At 44.3% G+C, this 21,948-nt stretch overlaps 1 protein-coding gene across 1 annotated transcript in view; it reads left to right on the top strand.

Moving 5' to 3' along the window:
- Positions 1-20,477, top strand: part of LOC126481461 (proteasome subunit beta type-1) — a 43,912-nt gene extending 23,435 nt beyond the window's left edge. Inside the window, exons 3-4 of the mRNA XM_050105237.1 lie at positions 5,123-5,359; positions 20,192-20,477. Coding sequence (XP_049961194.1) covers positions 5,123-5,359; positions 20,192-20,377 — 423 coding nt within the window. The 3' untranslated portion in view covers positions 20,378-20,477. The remainder of the gene's footprint in view (positions 1-5,122; positions 5,360-20,191) is intronic.
- Positions 20,478-21,948: the final 1,471 nt, after the last annotated feature.

Below are 21,948 nucleotides of genomic sequence, written 5' to 3'. Positions count from 1 at the left end.
TTGAATGTAAGATTAGTTTGCAAAGGACTTGGATTATCTGCCACCAAAAAATAAATGCCCAGTTGAAATGAGGACATTGAATTGTGTACCTGGGTGGATGCACATAGTCTGACAAGGAGTCGGGCAGGCCAGGATTGAAATATGATGCCAGCACAGGGACCAATTATGTCAGAGAGAGAGAGAGAGAGAGAGAGAGAGAGAGAGAGAGAGAGAGAGAGAGAGAGTTACAGCACAAGTCACAGAATACACTCTGACTCCAGTATTCATACAACAGGGTGCAGGTGCTGTTGCAATGGCTGCGGAGTTGGGGGACTTTGCCTTTGTGTTCGTCACCTTGAGAATGAGCGCTCTGTGGTCAAACGGGATGTGCAGGCAGTTAGTTGTATGCAATGTAGGTGTTGCATGAGCTGTGCGTCATCTATCAAGGACTGTCCATCTGTTAAATTCATTGTAGCATTAACTATAAGTGATGCCATTCACCACTCTGCAATGACGGTAAAGATTTTCTTTCTTTATGTCAGTAACAATTCTGTAACAAAATGTGGGTGTTAGAATTCTGCAAGAAATTTCCTCACCCTAAATTGATACCTTTACATTCTTGCGATCACGATTAATGCTTATGTTCCAAATCGTACACACCTGTGTGTGATACTTCTCCGCAATGGAGGGAAGTAAATAGACTTACTTGGATACAGACTTTTGCTTCCACTTCTCATAGTCTTGCCTGTCAGCACTTGAGCTCTCATCTCCTTATCATCTGTAAATTTAACATTAATAGCATGTTGTTGTGCCTGTCCGCAAGGAGATCCTTGTTAGCACAGCAAGGTAACAATTCACATGGCTTTCAACGGGAAAGTGGCTGTGCCCCACAGATTGCTTTGTCGAGAAATACTAAAATTAATAAAATCTTCATGGATTTCTCGCCGCATAAGGTTGCAGTGAGAGAGAGATGTTATGGAAAGGCTATCCTCTGTTTCTGTCTCCTGGTGAAGAAACAACCATGTCACAGGTGATGTTAATCGGGTAACTTATGTTAGTGCAAATAGGATTACAGCTTGACCAAGTGAAGTTTGTACCTGGAGGCTGTACTGTGTCATGTTGTGCTGCTGTGTGAGGGAGAAAGAGCTAGTTGAGAACTTGGTGCAAAGGGGAAAATAGCTAGGACAGGCAGTAAGTATTCTTCTCCTTTGCAGAGAAAGAATACAGATGTGTTAAAAAAGGGCATCTAAGTAATATAGAAAATGATTTATTGTTGAGGAAGAGTCGGCATATATATAGTAAGACTAAAGTTAAATCTTTCAATTATTGTTGTTTCACATTCAAGTAATTCAAAGCACTCAAACTTGATGCTCAAAATGGCTTCTGCAAAGGCAGTGTGTGCACAGGCTGTTTATTCAGTATTGGCAAAGTTAATAGAAAAACAGAGAATACCATTTACCAAATACATAGGTTTTATTGATTATATTTAAAAAAAAGAAAACAGTCAAGAGAGTAAACAGTAAGCTTACTTAAAGTCTTACTGATGAAGAGCCTGCCACATCTAATAAGAGTAATAGAAAGGTTCTGACAATACCACCACTAGCAAAGTAGGTTAGAAATCAGATTAATAATGTTGCTCATGCAGCATATGGTCGCTTTATTGGGCAACAACAAAGTTATTGAATGTGGATGGTATCGTCAGAATGGAAATAATGAAGTCACTGTAAAAAAAGTCATTAATTTAGGCACTTATCTTGAATGGATTCCCACATAGATTTTGTCAAAGTTGTTACAGCTCATCTTGTTGATTCTAGGGTGATTCCACTTTGACTGCTAGAAGTTCCAGATCTGTATTTTAGGAATATTTGAAGACCTAACAAATGTGTTTTTCACGAAATTCTTAATGATCAAACAGTCCTAGATCAGAACAATGGTGTGGTAGAAATAATTTTTGACTTGGTGTTCACGATCCACATTTTTATTAAACTTCTTGTAAATTCACATATACTTCTTCTTAATTGTCACATCATCAAGAAAACAGTTTTGTATCAATCTTCATATATTTAATTTCCACTTTAACCAAACACAAGACTTGACCGTTTTTACAAAGCGAAACAACAACTTAACTTCTGCAAAGTGAAACAAAGACTGCTCTATGCGCATTCGCACCACAACGGTTACAAGTAAGTCAAATATTATGACAGTCTCACAGAAATGAATACACACAAGAACCATATCACTGTAATATATCGATACATGGGAGTACCTATCCTCTGCTCGGCCATCTATTCTTCGGCGTCTCGACTCTATCCACCACCGTGGATTACGTTTAGTGTCTGGAGCTTTTTACACCAGCCCTGTGGAAAGCCTTTATGCTGAGACTGCTGAACCTCCGCTGTCCAATCGGCGGGCAGTCCTTCTGAGTCGTTATGCTAGCCATCTGTCTTCCATGCCTGCTAATCCAGCCCATGACCTTTTTTTCGACGCCTCCTTGGATGTAGGGTATGCAGGCCGCTCCTCCTCCCTACTACCCCCGGGAGTCCGCTTCCGTCAACTGCTCCATTCTCTTTCCTTCCGCTTTCCTAAAACCTTCTTGACAACTTGGGGTACAGCACCGCCTTGGCTCCGTCCCCCGATCTGCTTGCTCCGTGACCTATGTCAATTTCCCAAGGATGGTACCCCTACACTTGTTTACCGTCGGGCATTTGCTGCTCTATGTGCACAAATGACTGACGCCACATTTATTTACACCGACGGCTCGAAAACATCGTTAGGTGTAGGGAGTGCCTATATTGTTGGCGACACCCCAAATCACTTTCGGCTTCCCGACCAGTGTTCGGTTTATACTGCGGAGCTTTACGCTGTTCTCCAGGCTGTCCAATACGTCTGCCGCCATCAGCGGATACAGTACGTAATCTGCTCAGATTCTCTCAGCTCTCTCCTCAGTCTCCAAGCTCTTTACCCTGTGCACCCTCTGGTCCACCGGATTCAGGACTGTCTGCGCTTGCTCCACCTGGGGGGCGTCTCGGTGGCGTTCCTCTGGCTCCCGGGCCACGCTGGTATCTGTGGGAATGAGGCGGCCGATATAGCGGCCAAGGCTGCAGTCTCTCTTCTTCGGCCAGCTATTCAGTCGCTTCCCTTCACCGATCTACGGAGCGGTTTATGTCGCCAAGTTGCTCATTTATGGCATGCGCATTGGTCAACACTTCCCCATAATAAATTGCGGGAAGTGAAAGCCCTTCCTTGCACTTGGACCTCTTCCTCCCGAACGCGTCGTCGGGAGGAGGTAATTTTAGCTAGACTCCGGATAGGACACTGTCTTTTTAGCCATCGACATCTTTTAAGCGGCGATCCTCCCCCACTCTGTCCCCACTGCTCTCAGCTGTGGACGGTCAGACACCTTTTAATTGAATGCCCCTATTTTAATCAGTTACGCTCCCGTCTACAGCTATCGCCTGATCTATCGTCGATTTTAGCAGATGACACGCGCTCAGCCGACCGCGTTCTCCAGTTTCTTAGTGACAGTGAAATGACTTCAGTTATTTGAAGCTTTTTTTGGGGACAACCAACCCCTTTCTGTAGTGGATTTTTAAGCATTCCTTCTGCTTTTAGTTTCTCCAATTTTATGACTTTTTCCCATTGCTGCTGGTTTTAAATTTCGGTTTTTTCCTGTTTCCTAAGTCACGGGCTGGGCGCTAATGACCATAGAAGTTTTGCGCCCTAAAACCACAAAAAAAAAAAAAAAAAAAAAAAAAGGGAGTACCTATACATTAATAAAACCAAATGTGAATATTATCACAAAATGTGTCTGTTACTTCGCAGAAAAGTAGTACGATATTACTGGTATCGAGAACTGGGGTTGGAGTGCCGTAATGGTCACGTATATAAAGAACCATTACAAGGTGTAGAGAAAACAAATACATAACAGAATTCTAGATGAGGTAACCCACAGCTTTAGACAAGGAGGTCCACTTGTCATTTGCGCTGTTTCGTTTCTACTCTGATGTCATTAATGAATGACAGAAGAAAATACCTACATATTTTCAAATTAACATCATTCTAAACACAAGGATCTTCCCAGTTGATAGCAATTTTAGCAGACTCAGATGATGATCTCCGTAAAAGTTGCACATACTAATGAAAATAGCACAGGAATATCATTTGAACATCTCTACAACAAAGACAAAAGTGATGGCATTCAGAGGAAGTTAGCCACTTCGGGCCAGTATATTTCTCAATGATAAAACAGAGTAGGTCAAAAAGTTCTTACACCTGAGCAGCGACATTACTTGTGCATCACGTCAAAAAAGTTTCAGGTTTTGTGTGGAATAATCAAGTGAAATTTTTGGAATAGCAGGTGGGAGACACTTCCAAAGTCAAAAAAAGTAATGGCAGTGGCAAAATTATCCTGTGGAAATGAATACTGGACACCAGTGCAACAAGATGTCAGACGAATAAAAAGTGCAGAAAAGATATACCTTAGAAATGTGATGGGCTGTAGCTTACTGTACAAGAGCGAAAAAGTAGATGAAAACTGAAGACATTTAACATCAGTAAACAAATAATAAAATGCAGAAAGAAAGAGAAATCAGTCTCAATAGGGAACAGTGTTTTGTTGTCAAATTTCAAGGTTGTTTCTCCTTCCCTCACAAGGCACAACACAATCTTACCACAGACTACCGCTGTGCAAATGCAGTTTCTGAATGATAAACTTGCTGCATAATCTTTTTGTGTGTATGTTATGTAGTGGGAATTAATCTTACCTGCTTTCCTGAAATTCTAATCATTTTAATATATACACATGAAGTACAGCATACTGCCTTCATGCTGTTGCAGTTTTAATGGTCAGTAGTGTAGATATTCTGTGGCATACTGAAGTGGGTCATGTAAATTTAATCCTCTGTCGCCATCTTCAGTAGTGTCAGTGATTTGCTTCTAATAAGTAAAGTGACACAGTAATCTCCAACTATAATTCCTTCTACAATTTATTACCTTGTTGCCTTTCATAATGAAAAACATTGATGCTGCACTCTTCTGTACTATTGCTGACCTTGTTATTAAATATAACGTTTGACTACTGTGTATTGAATTTAGCTTAAAAATGGAGGAGACTGTCATACAATTTCTTCTTTTCTTCTTTCAGATGTACCTGCACGAACACCAAAAACCAATGGTAACACCAGCAGTGGCACAGATGCTATCCACTATGCTGTACTATAAAAGGTTCTTCCCATATTATGTCTCCAACATCTTAGCGGGACTGGATGCAGATGGACGTGGTTGTGTGTTCAGTTACGACCCTATTGGTCATTGTGAAAGATCTAATTATCGTGCTGGTGGATCGGCTGGTGCTCTTCTGCAACCTCTGTTGGACAACCAGGTCTGTTAACCTTTTCCCAAATTTGTATATGCAACTAGCAAACTGCCCTAACTTTGTATGGGTAGCACTAAGTTTCTATGACTGGGCAACTTGTCTGGCATAGTAGTAATTTTGTTTGAACCAATGCATAGAGTTATGATTTAAATTCGGAGAACAGCTCTTTCATAAGTTTGTGCGTGGTGCTCACAGGATCCCGAGCTATTGTGACCCTTCCTTTCCATTCCCTTCCCTTCCCTGTCCCTGCCTCTGTCCCCTCCTTCCCCTCTCTATGCCCTTGCTTAGTTGCCCGAGCTATCCTCAGAGTTTCTGGTATTAGTTCTAGTTTCCCCCCCCCAAAAGCATTATTGGTCCCTTAGTGGGGTTTGATTTCGGGGCGAACAACGTACTCAGGATCTTCAACATGTGGCCTTACGATCTCTTCCATCTATTCCTTGACACCATTGTCCTTTAACATTAGACAGCCAGCACAGTATCCAGTCCATGTGGTGCTGTTGTTACGTACCCTTTCAGCCGAGCCCCCTGACAACACAGAAATTACACTTCTGGTACCTGAGCTGATACCTCCCCATATATGCTTAGGAGTGGGTGCTTGTCATTCTGGAGCATCGGAACTCCCAAAAATGGCCATTAAAAGTGCCAGACGAGCCTTGCTATGGCTGGGTGGTACCCACGGGGAGCACCCCTGATCTGAGTGGTGATATCAGAATGGGTGCCTTTGTGAATGAAGTGCATTAGGCTCAGTCTGACCATTCTTCTGTGGCTGTCTCTTCAGTTGGCAATCAATCTTTAATGCTGTTTCTTATAACCCTGCGGCCCTCCTCTGGCTGCACACTGGGAGGAGGGCCAGGCGACGGCTCAAAGTGAAACCCATTCCATGCTACCTGGTCTGCACGTGGACTAACAGGGACACTTTCACAGCCACCAACCGATTATTTTTTGTAGAAACCATGGGAGACCAGTTTGGCGAAGTGGACTCGCAGCGTAAGATGTGGTCAGGTTTGCTGTTGATCAGAACCTCTTCTGCTGCCCAATCTGCGGCCCTTCGTGCCTTTGACCATCTTGGCCACATCCCTGTGTCCATTACTCCTGACCAGTCTTCAGATATGGCTCAGGGAGTCAGTCTGGAATAGTGAGGTGTTCATTTTGTTCAGCATGTTCAGAAAGGCCTTAAGGATAATCTAATTGATACTAACACCTTTATTCTGCCATTTGACTAGGATAGGGATACTTTCTCAGAGAAGGTCAGTGTGATGTGAAGCCATACTTTCCACCATCGATGAGGTGTTTTCACATTTTGGGTGCATGTCTTATCACTGTACAGAGGACTCTCTATGCGGTGAATGTGGATACCCACTCCATGGCCATCACTCGCCACACGTGCTGGATTATCATAAAACCCCAAACCCTTGGTCTGGTTTATTTTTGAAATCTTTATAATCTGGACTCAAGGTCAGAACACCTTATCCTCATTCCTCCACAATCTCAGCACCTTCTTTCCCACCCCCTTCATCTTGTCCTCCTCTACCTTGTCGTGCCACCTTCCTAGATGTCGATCTCCTCCTCTCAGATGGCTCCACCCACACCTTGGTCCACATCGGATACAGTAATCACCAACAGTACCTGCACTTTCACACCCACCATCCCTTCCACACCAAAAAATCCCCCCCCCCCCCTCCCTCCTACATGCAGCCTTGCCACCAGTGGTAGGCAAATCTGCAGTGATGAGAACTCCCTCGCCCAGTATGCTGAAGGCTTCACAAAGCCCTTCACAGACAGGCAATACCTTTAATAGCTAATACAGAAACAGGTCTCTCGTGCCAAAGACCCACACACACCTGATCCTCACATCCATCGCAAGAACCAGCAACAAAGAAGTGCTCACATGTCACCCAATACCACCCAGAACTGAAACAAAGAACCACGTCCTTTGTCAGGGCCTTGATTATCTATCATCATGCCCTGAAATGAGGGACATCCTACCCAAGGTACTTTCATCCCATCCCAAAGTGGCATTCTACTGCCCACCCAACCTCCAAAACATAAAAGTCCATCCGTATGCCACACCTGCCCCCAATCCCCTGCCACAGGGATAATACCCTTATGGACGGGCCAGATGCAAGACCTGTCCAATCCACTCACCCAGCCCCACCTACTTCAGTCCCGTCACAGACTTATCCTATCCCATCAGAGGCTGGCGCCCACCAGCTGTCAACTAGAATGAATGGTCAACACCAAACTGTTGTCAAAAACAAGGCAGACCATCCAGTGGCACAATATGCAGCAGAGTACAACATGTGAGATTTTAGTGGCTGCTTCACAACCTGGATTTCCTTGCTTGCATGATAGTTACACAGCTCAGCTGGCTGATTCGTCTCTATCTACATAGGCATGATGCAAACCACTGTGAAGTGCAAGGCAGAACGTACACCTCATTGCCCCAATTAAAGGGTTTCTTCCTGTTCCATTTGCATATGAAGTGAAGTGTGGGAGAATGATTCTTTAGTTAATCTAATCTTGATCCCTAATTGAGCAATGACTAGGGGGTTGTAGCATATTTCAGAAGTCACCATTTGAAACTAGTTCTTGATACTTCGGAAGTAGGCTTTCTCGGAATAATTTGTCTGTCTTCAAAAGTCCACCAGTTCAGTTTCTTCAGCATCTCTCTCGCTCCCATGTGCCAAACAAACCTGTGACCATTTGTGCTGCCCTTCTCTGTATAGTCAGTGTCCCCTGTTAGTGCTATTTGGTATGGGTTCCACACACTTAATCAGTATTCCAGAATGGGTTGCACAAGTGGTTGCTTACAAATATCATTTGTAGACTGCATTTTCACAGTATTCTACTAATAAACAGAGGTCTACTAGCTGCTTTACCCACAACAGCCTATGTGATCATTCCATTTAATGTCCCTAAAAAGTGTTACACACAGTTATTTGTTGGAATTAGCTGATTCCAGCTGTGAGTCACTGATACTATAGTAATAGGATGCTACTTTTTTTGTGAAGTGCACAGTTTTACATTTCTAAACGTTTAAAGCAAATTACCAATCTTTACACCACTTTTAAATCATACCAAGATCCGATATTATGCAGTTTCTTCCAGGCAGTACTTCACTATAGAGAACTGTGTCGCCTGCAAAATGTTTGACGTTACTGTCAATATTGTATGCAAGATCATTAATGTTCGACATGAACAGCAGTGGTACCAAAACACTTCCCTGGGGCACACACAAAGTTACTTTTGCGTCTGACTGTGGCTCTCCATCCAAGATAAAATGCTGCATCCTCCCTACCAAAAAATCCTCATTCCAGTCACAAATTTTGCTCAATACCCCATACGGTTGTACTTTTGACAATAGGTGTAGATGTACTGAGTCAAATGCTTGTTGGAAATTGAGAAATACTACATCTACGTGACTGCCTTTATCCAGAGCTTTTGTTATATCATATGAGAAAAGTGTGAGATGGATATCGCATGATTGATGCAGGACTCATGATGATGCAGGTCATTTTGTTAGACACACCTCATTATGTTTGAGCTCAGAATATGTTCTAAGATTCTACAACACATCGATGTCACGAATATTGGACTTTGCTGCGGCTGGGTGGCGCCCGTGGGGAGGGCCCCTAGTCGGAGTGGGTGACATCAGGGTGGATGACACACGATGAAGCATAGTCCATCATCTCTTGCTGGTGGTGATACACCAGCAGTCTCTAAGCGATCATGAGCTCAATTCATCGTACAGACATACAACCCCAATTCGTTCCCCTCCCTGGCCACACCATGGAAAGAACGTCAGACAGGATGGCAGCGGATCTTGTTTGCCCCGGTACCTTGTATGTTCGAGAGCTGATTGGGAATCTTCCATGATGAAGCCTCAAGTTTTTTGTTGATTATTTAGAGGACAAGTTCAGGGAGGTGGAGGGCTTGTCCAAAATGAGATCTGGGTCAGTCTTGATCAAAACTGCATCCTCTGCCCAGTCACGGGAGTTAATCGCTTGTGACAAGCTGGGAGACATTTCTGTAACCATCATGCCCCATAAGAGTGTAAATATGGTTCAGGGTATCATATTTCACAGAGACCACCTTTTGCAGTCCGATGATGAGCTCTGCGCCAATTTAGAGCGGGAGATGTACATTTCGTCCGGCATGTCGACCGGGGTCCGAAGGATAATCAGGTTGCCACCGGTGCCTTCATGTTAGCCTTTGAGGGTGATACATTTCCCGAGAAGGTCAAGATGATGGTCTACCTCTGTGATGTAAAGCCCTATATCCCTCCCCCGATGCGGTGCTTCAAGTGCTGGAAGTTCGGCCATATGTCTTCCTGCTATACTTCTAGCATCACATGCCAAGATTGTGGACGCCCATCACATCCCAATACTCAACGTGCCCCACCTCCCATCTGTGTCAACTGCAGAGAGCACCATTCACCTTTCTCGCCTGACTGCAGGATTCTCCAGAAAGAAAGGAAAATCATGGAGTAAAAGACCCTGGACAGACTGACTTACACTGAGGCTAGGAGAAAATTTGAACCCCTGCATCCTGTGCATACGACATCGTCTTACGCAGACACTACAACAGTTCTGGCACCAGCAGCTCCGCCAACCCAGATCACCTCTCAGAGCCAGAAGACCACGCCTGCCCCCTTGATGATGGGGGGGCATTTCCCTCCCTGTTGCTCCTGCACCAACTACTTCTGGAGCAACACCACGCCCCCGCCCCCCCCCCCCCCCCCCACCCACCCACCCACCCACCCCAAACCATCCGGGACACCCGTCCCCACTTTTAAGCCAGAGAAGCATAAGTTGTCTTCGGCTTCTCTTGCTAGGAACGGGTCCCTTGGGTCACTCCCTTCTCAGGTTTCTTCTAGTGGGAAAGACGACACCTGCCAGTGGCTGAAGAGCCCAAAAGCAGCTGGTCATAGGGCTTTGCACTCATCCTCAGTCCCGGAGACTGAGCTAGTGAAGTTCTCTCAGCCAGGGAAGGCCAAGGAGCAGCGAGATAAGTTCAAAAAGAAAACCCCTAAGACCAAGGAAATTGCAGTGGCACCCACACCACTGCTACCTACAAGCTCTGCGGCTGAGGATGGGGTGGAGATTTTGGTGTCCACTCAGGACCTAGATCTCGCCAGACCCTTGGACACAATGGATATAGACTGCTCAGGCAATAAATCGGTGGCAGCAGGTGTTGGAGGCATAAACTGCCTCATTGAATGTTCCATGCCTGTGCTGTCTCACAGTGTCATCCTCCAGCGGAATTGTGGCGGTTTTTTCCACCACCCGGCTGAGCTACAGCAATTGTTAAGCTTTACACGTGCTATTTGCATTGCCCTCCGGGAAACCTGGTTCGCAGCAATGCGCACCCCTGCCCTCTGCGGCTATAAAGGATTTTACAGGAACTGCAGCGACTATAATTGAGTGTCAGGTGGAGTTTGCATTTATGTCCTAAACTCGGTCTGTAGTGAACATGTGCCCCTTCAAACCCCCTCTCGAAGCTGTGGCTGTCAGAATGATGACAATGCAGGAAATAACTGTCTGCAATGTACATCTTCCTCCAGATGGTGCAGTACCCCTGAATGTATTAGCTGCACTGATTGATCAACTCCCTAAAGCGTTACTACTTTTGGGAGAATTTAACGCCCATAACACCTTGTGGGGTGGCACTGTGCTTACTGGCCAAGGCAGAGATGTCGAAACTTTACTGTCTCAGTTCGACCTCTGCCTCTTAAATACTGGGGCCACCACCCATTTCAGTATGGCTCATGGTAGTTACTCGGCCATTGATTTATCAATTTGCAGCCCAGGACTTCTCCCATTTATGCACTGGAAAGCACACGACACCCTGTGTGGTAGTGACCACTTCCCTGTCTTCCTGTCCCTGCCCCAGCATCAGGCCCTCGGATGCCTACCCAGATGGGCTTTAAACAAAGCGGACTGGGAAACTTTCACCACTGCTGTCGCCATTGAATCTCCCCCACATGGTAACATCAATGTGATGGTTGAGCAAGTGACAACAACAATTGTTTCTGCACAGAAAACGGGATCCCTCGCTCTTTAGGGTGCCTGAAGCATAAGGTAGTTCCTTGGTGGTCGCTGGAAGTCGCTGAAGCAATTAAGGGACGTTGGCGACCACTACAGCGGCATAAGCGGCACCCTTCCGTGGAACACTTCATAGCCTGCATTCACCCGCTTATCAGACAATGGAAGCAGGATTGTTGGGAGAGATAAGTCTCAGCCTTTGGGTGCCGTACATCACCTTCCCAAGTCTGGGCAAAGATCAGATGTCTTTTTGGGTACTAGACCCCAAGAGGTGTTGCTGGTGTTACCATAAATGGCGTGTTATCTATCGATGCAAACGCGATTGCCAAGCACTTCCCTTGAGCCTCTGCATCGGAGAATTACACCCCCCCTCCCCCAGCTTTTCGCACTCTCAAACGGCTTCTGGAAGGGAAAGTCCTCTCATTCACTAGACGCCACAGTGAATACTGTAATGCCCCATTTACAGAGTAGGAGTTCCTCAGTGCCCTTGCACATTGCCCCAACACAGCTCCTGGGCCTGATTGGATCCACAGCCAGATGATTAAACATCTCTTATCTGACTACAAGCGACGTCTCCTTGTTGTCTTCAACCGGATCTGGTGCGATGGCATCTTTCCATCGCAGTCGCGGGAAAGCACCATCATTTTGGTGCTCAAACCTAGTAAAAACCTGATTGATGTGGATAGCTATGGGCCTCACCAATGCTCTTTGTAAGCAGCTGGAATGCGTGGTATGTCAGCGGTTGGGTTAGTCACGTGGCCTACTGGCTCCACGTCAGCGCGGCTTCCGCCAGGGGCACTCTACCACTGATAGATAATCTTGTGTCCCTCGAGTCTGCACCCCAAACAGCCTTTTCCAGATGGCAACACCTGGTTGCCATCTTTTTTGACGTAGGTAAAGCGTACAACACAACCTGGTGACATCATATCCTTGCCACATTGTATGAGTGGGGTCTCCAGGGCCCACTCCCAATTTTTATCCAAAACTTCCTGTCGCTCCATACTTTCCATGTCCAAGTTGGTGCCTCCCAAGGTTCCGTCCATATCCAGGAGAATGGAGTCCCGTAGGGCTTTGTATTGAGTGTGTCTCTATTTTTAGTGGCCATTAATGGTCTAGCAGCAGCTGTCGGGCCCTCAGTCTCATCTTCTCTGTATGCGGATGACTTCTGCATTTCGTACTGCTGCTCCAGTACTGGTGTTGCTGAGAGTCGCCTACAGGGAGCCATCAAGTGGGTTGTCACCCACAGCTTCCAGTTTTCAGCCGCAAAGTCGTGTCTCTTGCACTTCTGCCAGCGTCGCACTGTTCATCCGGATCTAGAACTTTACCTTCATGATGATCCACTCACTGTAGTAGAGACATATTAATTCCCAGGATTGGTTTTCGATGCTCAATTGACTTGGCTTCCTCATCTTCATCAGCTTAAGCAAAAGTGCTGGCAGCACCTCAATACCCTCTGTTGCCTGAGCAACACCAGTTGGGGTGCAGATCGCTCTATGCTGCTGCGGCTCTACAGAGCCCTTGTCCAATCCCAAATCGACTATGGGAGTGTGGTTTATGGTTCGGCAGTTTACTCGACCCTGTGCACCACTGCGGGTTTCGACTGGTGACAGGAGCTTTTGGGAAGAGTCCGGTGACCAGTGTATTGGTGGAGGGTGGAGTCCCTCCATTGCAGATCAGACGTGCACAACTGCTTGCCAGTTATGTTGCACACATTAGTAGCTCTCCTGAACACCCTAATTGCCATCATCTTTTCCCAACCATGGCGATTCACCTCCAACATAGGCAGCCCAGGCCAGGGCTAACAATTGCGGTTCGCGTGCGATCACTTCTGTCTGAACTGGAGTCCTTGCCTGTAGCACCTCTCCTCGAGGTCCATTCACGTACACCTCCGTGGTGTAGCTGTAGGCTGAAGCTTCACCTGGACCTTCCACATGGCCATAAAAACTCCGTTAACTCTTCGGCTTTCTGCTCTCACTTCCTCTCAATTCTTGAAGCGTCCTGGGGCTGTGAAGTGGTTTACACAGACAGCTCGATGGCTGACGGTAATGTTGGCTTCGCCTTTGTCCACAGAGGCCATATTGAACAGCATTCCTTGCCCAATGACTGCAGTGTACTCATTGCAGAGCTGGTAGCCATATCTCGTGCACTTCAGTATATCCATTCATGTCCCGAGGAATTGTTTCTTCTGTTTACTAACTCTTTGCGCAGACTGCAAGCTATCAACCAGTGCTACCCTCACCATCCTCTGGTAGTGTCCATCCAGGAGTCCATCTATGCCCTGGAACGGTCCCGTCATTCAGTGGTATTTGTGTGGACCACAGGACACGTCAGCACCCCTGGTAACGTACTTGCCGGCAGGCTGCACAGAAACTGCTTTTGGAGATGGGCATATCTGAACCTGACCTGTGTTCTGACTTACACCGCAGGGTTTTTAGGCTTTGGGAGACAGAATGGCATAACAGTATGCACAACAAACTGTGTGTCACTAAGGAGACTACGAATGTGTGGAAGTCTTCCATGCGGGTCTCTCGCAGGGAATCAGTTGTCGTCTGCTGGCTCCGCATTGGCCATGCTAGGGGGACCCACGGTTACCTCTTGCACCGTGAAGACCCGCCTCAGTGTTGGTGCGGTGCCCTGTTGATAGTGGCCCATATTCTGGTCCACTGTCCCACTTTGACTGTCTAGCGATGAAATCTTGGTTTACTGGACTCGTTGCCACTCATTTTATCTGACAACACCTCATTGGCTGATTTAGTTTTATGCTTTATTCATGAGGGTGAATCTGCTTGCTTGTTTTACTCTCTTCTGTTTCTTGTCTCTCTCTGTTGTTTTCTTGTCCTCTTTGGTTCCTTTTACTGTTCGTTGCCTTTACTTCGTTCTTATGGTTTTTCCTTTCTTTCCGTTTTGTGTTACGTCTCGTCTGTCTTATTCTCACTCTTGTGGCATTGTTTTATTAGGAATAAGGGACCGATGACCTTGTAGTTTGGTCCCTTCCCTTCCTTTCAAACCTACCTACCTACCTCTGCCCCAGGACCAGACAAAGTTCACATTCAGATGTTGCAGCACCTTTCTCTTGCGGGCAAGCACTTCCTGCTTCATACGTATTATCGCATCTTAGCAGAGGGCACGTGTCCCAGATGCTGGCATGAAGCCACTGTCGTGCCCATACTTAAGGCCAGTAAGGACAAACACCTTACTTCTAGCAACCGCACGATTTCTCTCACCCGCTGTGTTCGCAATGTGATGGAACGTCTGATTCATGCTGGGCTGGTATGGTGTCTCGTGTCTCGCAGTTTACTAACTGATACAGAGTGGATTTCAAGTGCACCATTCTGCAGTTGACCATCTTGTCACTTTATCTATCCATGTCATGAATGGTTTTGTGCGGAAATCCCAGACTATGGCAGTGTTTTTCGATTTGGAGAAATCCTATGATAGCTGCTGGGGGTCTGATATCTGTCGTACTCTCTACATGTGTGGCTTCCATGGCCGCCTGCCCCGTTTCCTTCAGGAATTTTTAAAAGATTGAGTTTGCAAGGTTTGTATGGATTCTGCCTTGTCAGAAGCTTTATTCAGGAAAACAGTGTGCCACAGGATTCTGTCCTGAGTGTTGTCCTCTTTGCTATCGCCATTAACCCTATATGCTCTGTCTCCCACCGGGCATCTCCTGCTCCTTTTTTGTTGACAATTTTGCCATCTATTGTAGTTCTTCATGCACCTGTCTCACTGAGTGGCGTCTTCAGTGTTGTCTCGATTGTCTTTACTCATGGAGCATCGACAATGGCTTTTGTTTTTCCACTGACAAAAGTGTGTGTATGAATTTCTGACAATGCAATGGTTTCTTGCATCTTCTTTACATCCTGGGCATGTTGCTCTTCCATTTGCTGAAACTACCCAATTTCTGGGTCTCATGCTTGATAGGAAACTTTCTTGGTCCTCGCACGTGTCTGGCAGCCTTGTATGCGGTCCCTCAATGTCCTACGTGTCTTCAGTGGTATTTCCTGGGAGCAGATCTCATAACCATCCTCCGTTTGTACTAGTCCCTTGTCCTTTCGAAACTAGACTATTGGTGTTTTGTTCGCATCTGCACGTCCGTCCCTCTTACGCCTTCTTAATACTATCCACCATTGTGCCATCTGTTTGGCCACTTGTGCTATTTAACTAGCAAGGTTTAAAGTCTGTATGCAGAAGCTGCCAAACTACCGCTTTCCTACTCTTTCTGCTCAGCAGATATGCATGCCATTTGTCTGCTATGCGTGGCTACCCATCCTATGCCTCCTTTTACGATGAATCCTTTGATCGCTGGTATGGGGCTCGTCCCTCTTCTGTTACCTGCTGAAGCTCGCTTTCGGCTCTTGCTCCAACAGCTGAATTTTACACTACCTGCCACTTTCTCGATAGGTGTGAACCCTTCACCACCTTGGCTTCGAGTGGCGGCCTGTGTTGACCTTGGCCTTCATTTGCTTCCTAAGGACACTACTCCAGCCTCGCTCTATCACGTTCAGTTTAATGACCTTCACACTCATATTCGCTATAGTACTTTCGTGTAAACTGATGGATGGCTCTTGCATTGACCATGGTGTCAGGTGTGCCTTCATCATTGGCACCAACATTTTCCGGTATCAGCTTCTGGAACACTGCTCAGTATTTAGAGCAGAGTCTTTGCCCGTATCATGCCACGCAGTACATCTGGCGACACAGGCTTTTCTATTGCATCATCTTCTCTGCCTCTCTGTGCCTTTCAAAGCCTGTGTGTGCTGTACACCATTCATCCGTTAGTGCAAAAGGTCCAGAAACACTGTCACTTGCTCACTCTTGATGGAACCACTGTGATGTTTATGTGGGCTCCTGGTCACGTCGATCTGACAGGAAATGAGGCAGCTGATGCTGCTGCCAAGGCTGCAGCCCTCATACATCTGCCTGCTAAGTCTTACATTCCATCTGATGATCTCTGTGTTGCCATCTGTCAGCAGATGGTGTCTCTTTGGCATCAGCACTGGTCCTTCATTCACAGGAACAAGCTCCGGGTTATTAAACCTCTCCCAGCAGCTTGGATGACCTCTCTGTCCACTTGCCATGAGATCTTTTTGGCTAGGTTGCACATCAGTAACCGTCTTTTTAGCCATCACCATTTGTTAAGTGGTGCTGCCCCACCACTTTGTACTCACTGCACTCAACCTTTGACAGTCCACCATTTCCTCACGAAATGTCCTTTTGTTAATCCCCAAGATTCTCGTTTGTGTTTGCCATCTGACTTATCAGCCGTTTTAGCAAACAACGTGTGGGCTGTCAACCGCATTTTACTTTTTATCTGTCGTAGCAACATGGTGAGGACCAAGATAATGCTTGTCAACTTACAGCTAGTTCCTCAAGACTTCCTATGTCATGTTCTGATGCTTCCATGGCAGACATGCTCCCCGACTGTCTAGAGCATTTGTGGGACAAGCTGAAACGCCAGCTCCCACGATGTTACACTCCGTGATCTGGAGGTGGCTGTTAAAGATTTATGGGCTAATCTGCTCAGATCACCTTCAAGCGTCTAATCAACTCGATGCTGGACTGTGTTGCAGTGTGTATTGCAACAGAATCTAGTCCAACACATTATTGATGTTGCACTGTGTTTGTTTACTTCTATTCATCGTATTTGTTTATTGGTCTTGACCTCTTGGTGTGCCCTCCTCCACCGTGAATGTGATGTTATGCGCGTGCGCGCAAAATAATTTTTATCAGTTAGACGACTACTGTAAATATGTACAGCATTATTTGTAATGGCAGTTTGAAAGCTTATATCCTTACTGGCTGGTCATGTAACTATTTTTTGCGTTTTATCATGTTCATGGATATATAAGTTCTTATTTATGTATACTATAGACACAGAAACATTGTTAGTAAATGAGCAAGGGACAAAAGTGCTTTTTAACAGAACTAGCTCAGCAATTTGGCTCACAGATCATACAGCTCATTTACAAAAATCGGTGTGAGTAATATATAGTCGACAGCTGTTGGTGAAGAGTGGTGCAGTAACAAAGGCATTATGAGGTGAATGTTCCGTGTCATATACCGGCTTGTTTCTAAGTGTAGACTAACCACGATGGGAATCTCATCCATTGTGCTTCACATTGCGAAACATGTCCACTATGAGGATGGCTTTAGTGTGACACAAAAGGGTGTGAGCTCTTTGTTAATGATGTGAAGAATCTAATAGATATTGAAATTAACTTCAAACACAAACTGAAATCATATCTGCTTGACAGTTTTCTGTATTCCATTGAAGAATCTCTGACTGTGTAATAAATATTTGTGTGTGTGTGTGTGTGTGTGTGTGTGTGTGTGTGTGTGTGTCACATAAAGTGTATATCATCGTATACAATGCAGTATAAAATGGAGCTAAGAGGCAAATTGCAAAATGCACGAGGCTCAATATGTTTCTATAGTTTGGGATCATGAACGATGGCGGTTGTGTTTAGGCTTGTTCTGCACACCTGCGTCGCTTATTCTCCAACAGCCAATGAGCACTCTGCTGTGAATGCCGCAGCTAATGTGAGCATTAAACGTGATTGTAGCAAATTGTTTAGTGAATTTTGATTCCATTTGTTGTGAGCTGCCATCACTGATTGTGATAGTGATAAATTCTGCGTAAGCCAGCGAGAGACATAATTTGCGCGCTTTAACTGACTCATTCCACATTATAACAGGAGACTATAGCTAAGATCCATTGGACATGAAAGTAACTGCCAATTAAGAAATTCAGTGTATCATTGGCAAGGTACCTGAAATGCTGTTTAAACTGGATGGTGTTGAACGAATAAGTATTCTTGTTGTTGTTGTTGTTGTTGTTGTTGTTGTTGTTGTGGTCTTCAGTCCTGAGACTGGTTTGATGCAGCTCTCCATGCTACTCTATCCTGTGCAAGGTTCTTCATCTCCCAGTACCCACTGCAACCTACATCCTTCTGAATCTGCTTAGTGTATTGATCTCTTGGTCTCCCTCTACGATTTTTACCCTCCATGCTGCCCTCCAATGCTAAATTTGTGATCCCTTGATGCCTCAGAACATGTCCTACCAACCAATCCCTTCTTCTAGTCAAGTTGTGCCACAAACTTCTCTTCTCCCCAATCCTATTCAATACCTCCTCATTAATTACGTGATCTACCCACCTTATCTTCAACATTCTTCTGTAGCACCACATTTCGAAAGCTTCTATTCTCTTCTTGTCCAAACTGGTTATCGTCCATGTTTCACTTCCATACATGGCTACACTCCATACAAATACTTTCAGAAACGACTTCCTGACACTTAAATCTATACTCGATGTTAACAAATTTCTCTTCTTCAGAAACGATTTCCTTGCCATTGCCAGTCTACATTTTATATCCTCTCTACTTCGACCATCATCAGTTATTTTGCTCCCTAAATAGCAAAACTCCTTTACTACTTTAAGTGTCTCATTTCCTAATCTAATCCCCTCAGCATCACCCGATTTAATTTGACTACATTCCATTATCCTCGTTTTGCTTTTGTTGATGTTCATCTTATATCCTCCTTTCAAGACACTGTCCATTCCGTTAAACTGCTCTTCCAAGTCCTTTGCTGTCTCTGACAGAATTACAATGTCATCGGCGAACCTCAAAGTTTTTACTACTTCTCCATGAATTTTGATACCTACTCCGAATTTTTCTTTTGTTTCCTTTACTGCTTGCTCAATATACAGATTGAATAACATCGGGGAGAGGCTACAACCCTGTCTCACTCCTTTCCCAACCACTGCTTCCCTTTCATGCCACTCGACTCTTATAACTGCCATCTGGTTTCTGTACAAATTGTAAATAGCCTTTTGCTCCCTGTATTTTACCCCTACCACCTTCAGAATTTGAAAGAGAGTATTCCAGTTAACGTTGTCAAAAGCTTTCTCTAAGTCTACAAATGCTAGAAACGTAGTTTTGCCTTTTCTTAATCTTTCTTCTAAGATAAGTCGTAAGGTTAGTATTGCCTCGCGTGTTCCAACATTTCTACGCAATCCAAACTGATCTTCACTGAGGTCCGCTTCTACCAGTTTTTCCATTTGTCTGTAAAGAATTCGCGTTAGTATTTTGCAGCTGTGACTTATTAAACTGATAGTTCGGTAATTTTCACATCTGTCAATACCTGCTTTCTTTGGGATTGGAATTATTATATTCTTCTTGAAGTCTGTGGGTATTTCGCCTGTCTCATACATCTTGCTCACCAGATTGGCGAGTTTTGTCATGACTGGCTCTCCCAAGGCCATCAGTAGTTCTAATGGAATGTTGTCTACTCCCGGGGCCTTGTTTCGACTTAGGTCTTTCAGTGCTCTGTATTCTTATTATATAGTAAAGTCATTGGGTGCTTGAGAGGCTCATAAAGAAGATTAAATTGTTGCTCGTTTTCAGATTTATTTATTTATTTTATTTTTTTTTCCTTCTCTCTGAGATCACTAACAAAACACACAGGCAAATAAATGATTACTTTCTCACTGTGCTGCGGCACTGAGAGATTGTAGTTGGCCAGGATGATGTAGCTGTGCTTGTGTGTGTGGATATAATTAGTTAAGTTTGAGAAAGTACATTGTCAAATGGCTGAGATACGACCTCACACTTGGTTTAGTGCCTGTCAACCACTCAACATCTGAGCTGTAAGGGGAGTGGCTATTTGTACTCCCATTGTTTGTAATCCAGCTGGAACTTTGTAGTCATTATATGAATAGCCCATGTTACTACACTTAATATGAAACAGCGTGATAAAAATGTAGCTTCTAACCCCAAACATTCTTTTTTCCAGATTGGTTACAAAAACATGGAAAATGTACCCAAAGAACCTGTTCCAGCAGAGAAGGCATTGGCAATAATTAAGGATGGGTTTATTTCTGCTGCTGAGAGAGACATATACACAGGAGACAGCATTCTGATTAATGTAATAACTAAAGATGGTGTTAGTGTTGATAAATTTAAATTGCGCCAAGACTGAGCATTGAGTTTTTTTCATGTATATTTTAATGTTTTAATTGTAACAGCGATAAACTTTGTTTTTCAATGTCTGAAAATTAAAAACTTCAGAAATTAATGTACAGCATGTTTTGAGGTATGATTTAAAGAATGAACAACTCATTTTTTAAGAAAAGATGTAGTGAAAGTACTAATGCTAAAGAATGCCTTTGCTATTTTACCCTGTGTTGATTTTCTTCTCACAAAAAGTTTACAGCAGCCAGACAAATGTGCTCCAAGGCACTATTCAGGGATTAATCCAAGGCGTGAAACTGTATTTCGCAGACACATAAATTGCTGAAGTAATTCAGTAATTTACATTGCTTTTCGAATTCTGTATTAAAAATATCTCCTACCTAGCCAAGTTATGGTTCATCAGGTAACACAGTAGAAATGTGTATATGCAACATCTTATTGTAGTCCACATGTGACAATAAGACCGTAGCATTGCCTTGGGGTCATTTTCCATAATTAGTTTGTTTGCCCTCCTGCAGATTTCTCTGTGCTGCTTGTCGTTGTTTACAGTTGTTGGATGTAAGTACTGGCACTTTGTTTACTTCCATTGGGACCAAAGCTGCTATATGCTCTGTGGTGCTGATGTACACTGCTGTTGATGCATTTTTGTTGTAGGTACAAGATTTAGTCGTTCAACAAGGGTCTTCACTGTAATTCAGATGATAATTGGTGAAATTAATTGCTGTATGGCCCCCTACTTCTTGACTTGGCCATTTGTGTGAGCAATTAGTTTTTGCTTTCTGGCAAGAGTGAGTTTTCGGATGCATGGATTCTGCTTGTTACAGTTTTGTATTATCAGCCCATTACCAAGAAACTGCAGTGTGTGTAACCAACATGTAAAGATAAAGATGCTCCTTTGAAGGGCTTTTCAACATTTGTTGGTTGTTGTGAATCGTATCTCGTACAAGTGCCAGGCTTGCTTGCCACATAAGCCTGTTAATTGCTAGTGTGTTATGTGATAGATTTTATAGCGTATTCATCTCAACACCTTTTTAGGAAAGTCAGCATACTGAGAACTAAAAGTTTCATCTGGTGGAGCACATCCAACAAATGTACATTGTAGAGAAAATAGTTACTGAATTAATTCTGTTGGGGATAAAACTTTGCATAAAATAAACTTTGACACTACTTGATAATTCCTATTATTGCTGAGCTCATAAAATGCCATTAGTATGGAAATAGATATTACTCTACTTTTTGGAAAGGAATGAGTGAGGATGGTAGTCTATATTGAGTTCATTTAACTGTTACAGTAAATGCACTTTCACTCATTAAATGGCAAATAACACAAAGTTAAACTCTGTTGTCATATTGTAAATATTGCTGCAAGGTGTGCCACATGTAGTCTGTGGGATAGCTGCTATCATTGCTGGCTGCTAGTTTAAACCCAGCCACCAGCAATTACAAGGTGTGGCTGGAAAGTTAGTCACATTTCATAGTTCCACACATGTGCACTTGTGTGATTCATTATCCTTTCATTGATGCCATCGTAGACGGTGTTGTATTTACATTGTTCAAAATGTTTCAGACAGTCACTGA

The sequence above is a fragment of the Schistocerca serialis genome, chromosome 5 (assembly GCF_023864345.2).
Source record: "Schistocerca serialis cubense isolate TAMUIC-IGC-003099 chromosome 5, iqSchSeri2.2, whole genome shotgun sequence".
Lineage (NCBI taxonomy): Eukaryota > Metazoa > Arthropoda > Insecta > Orthoptera > Acrididae > Schistocerca > Schistocerca serialis.
Note: the sequence above shows the minus strand (reverse complement) of the source record. Positions and strands in the feature narration are given on the sequence as shown.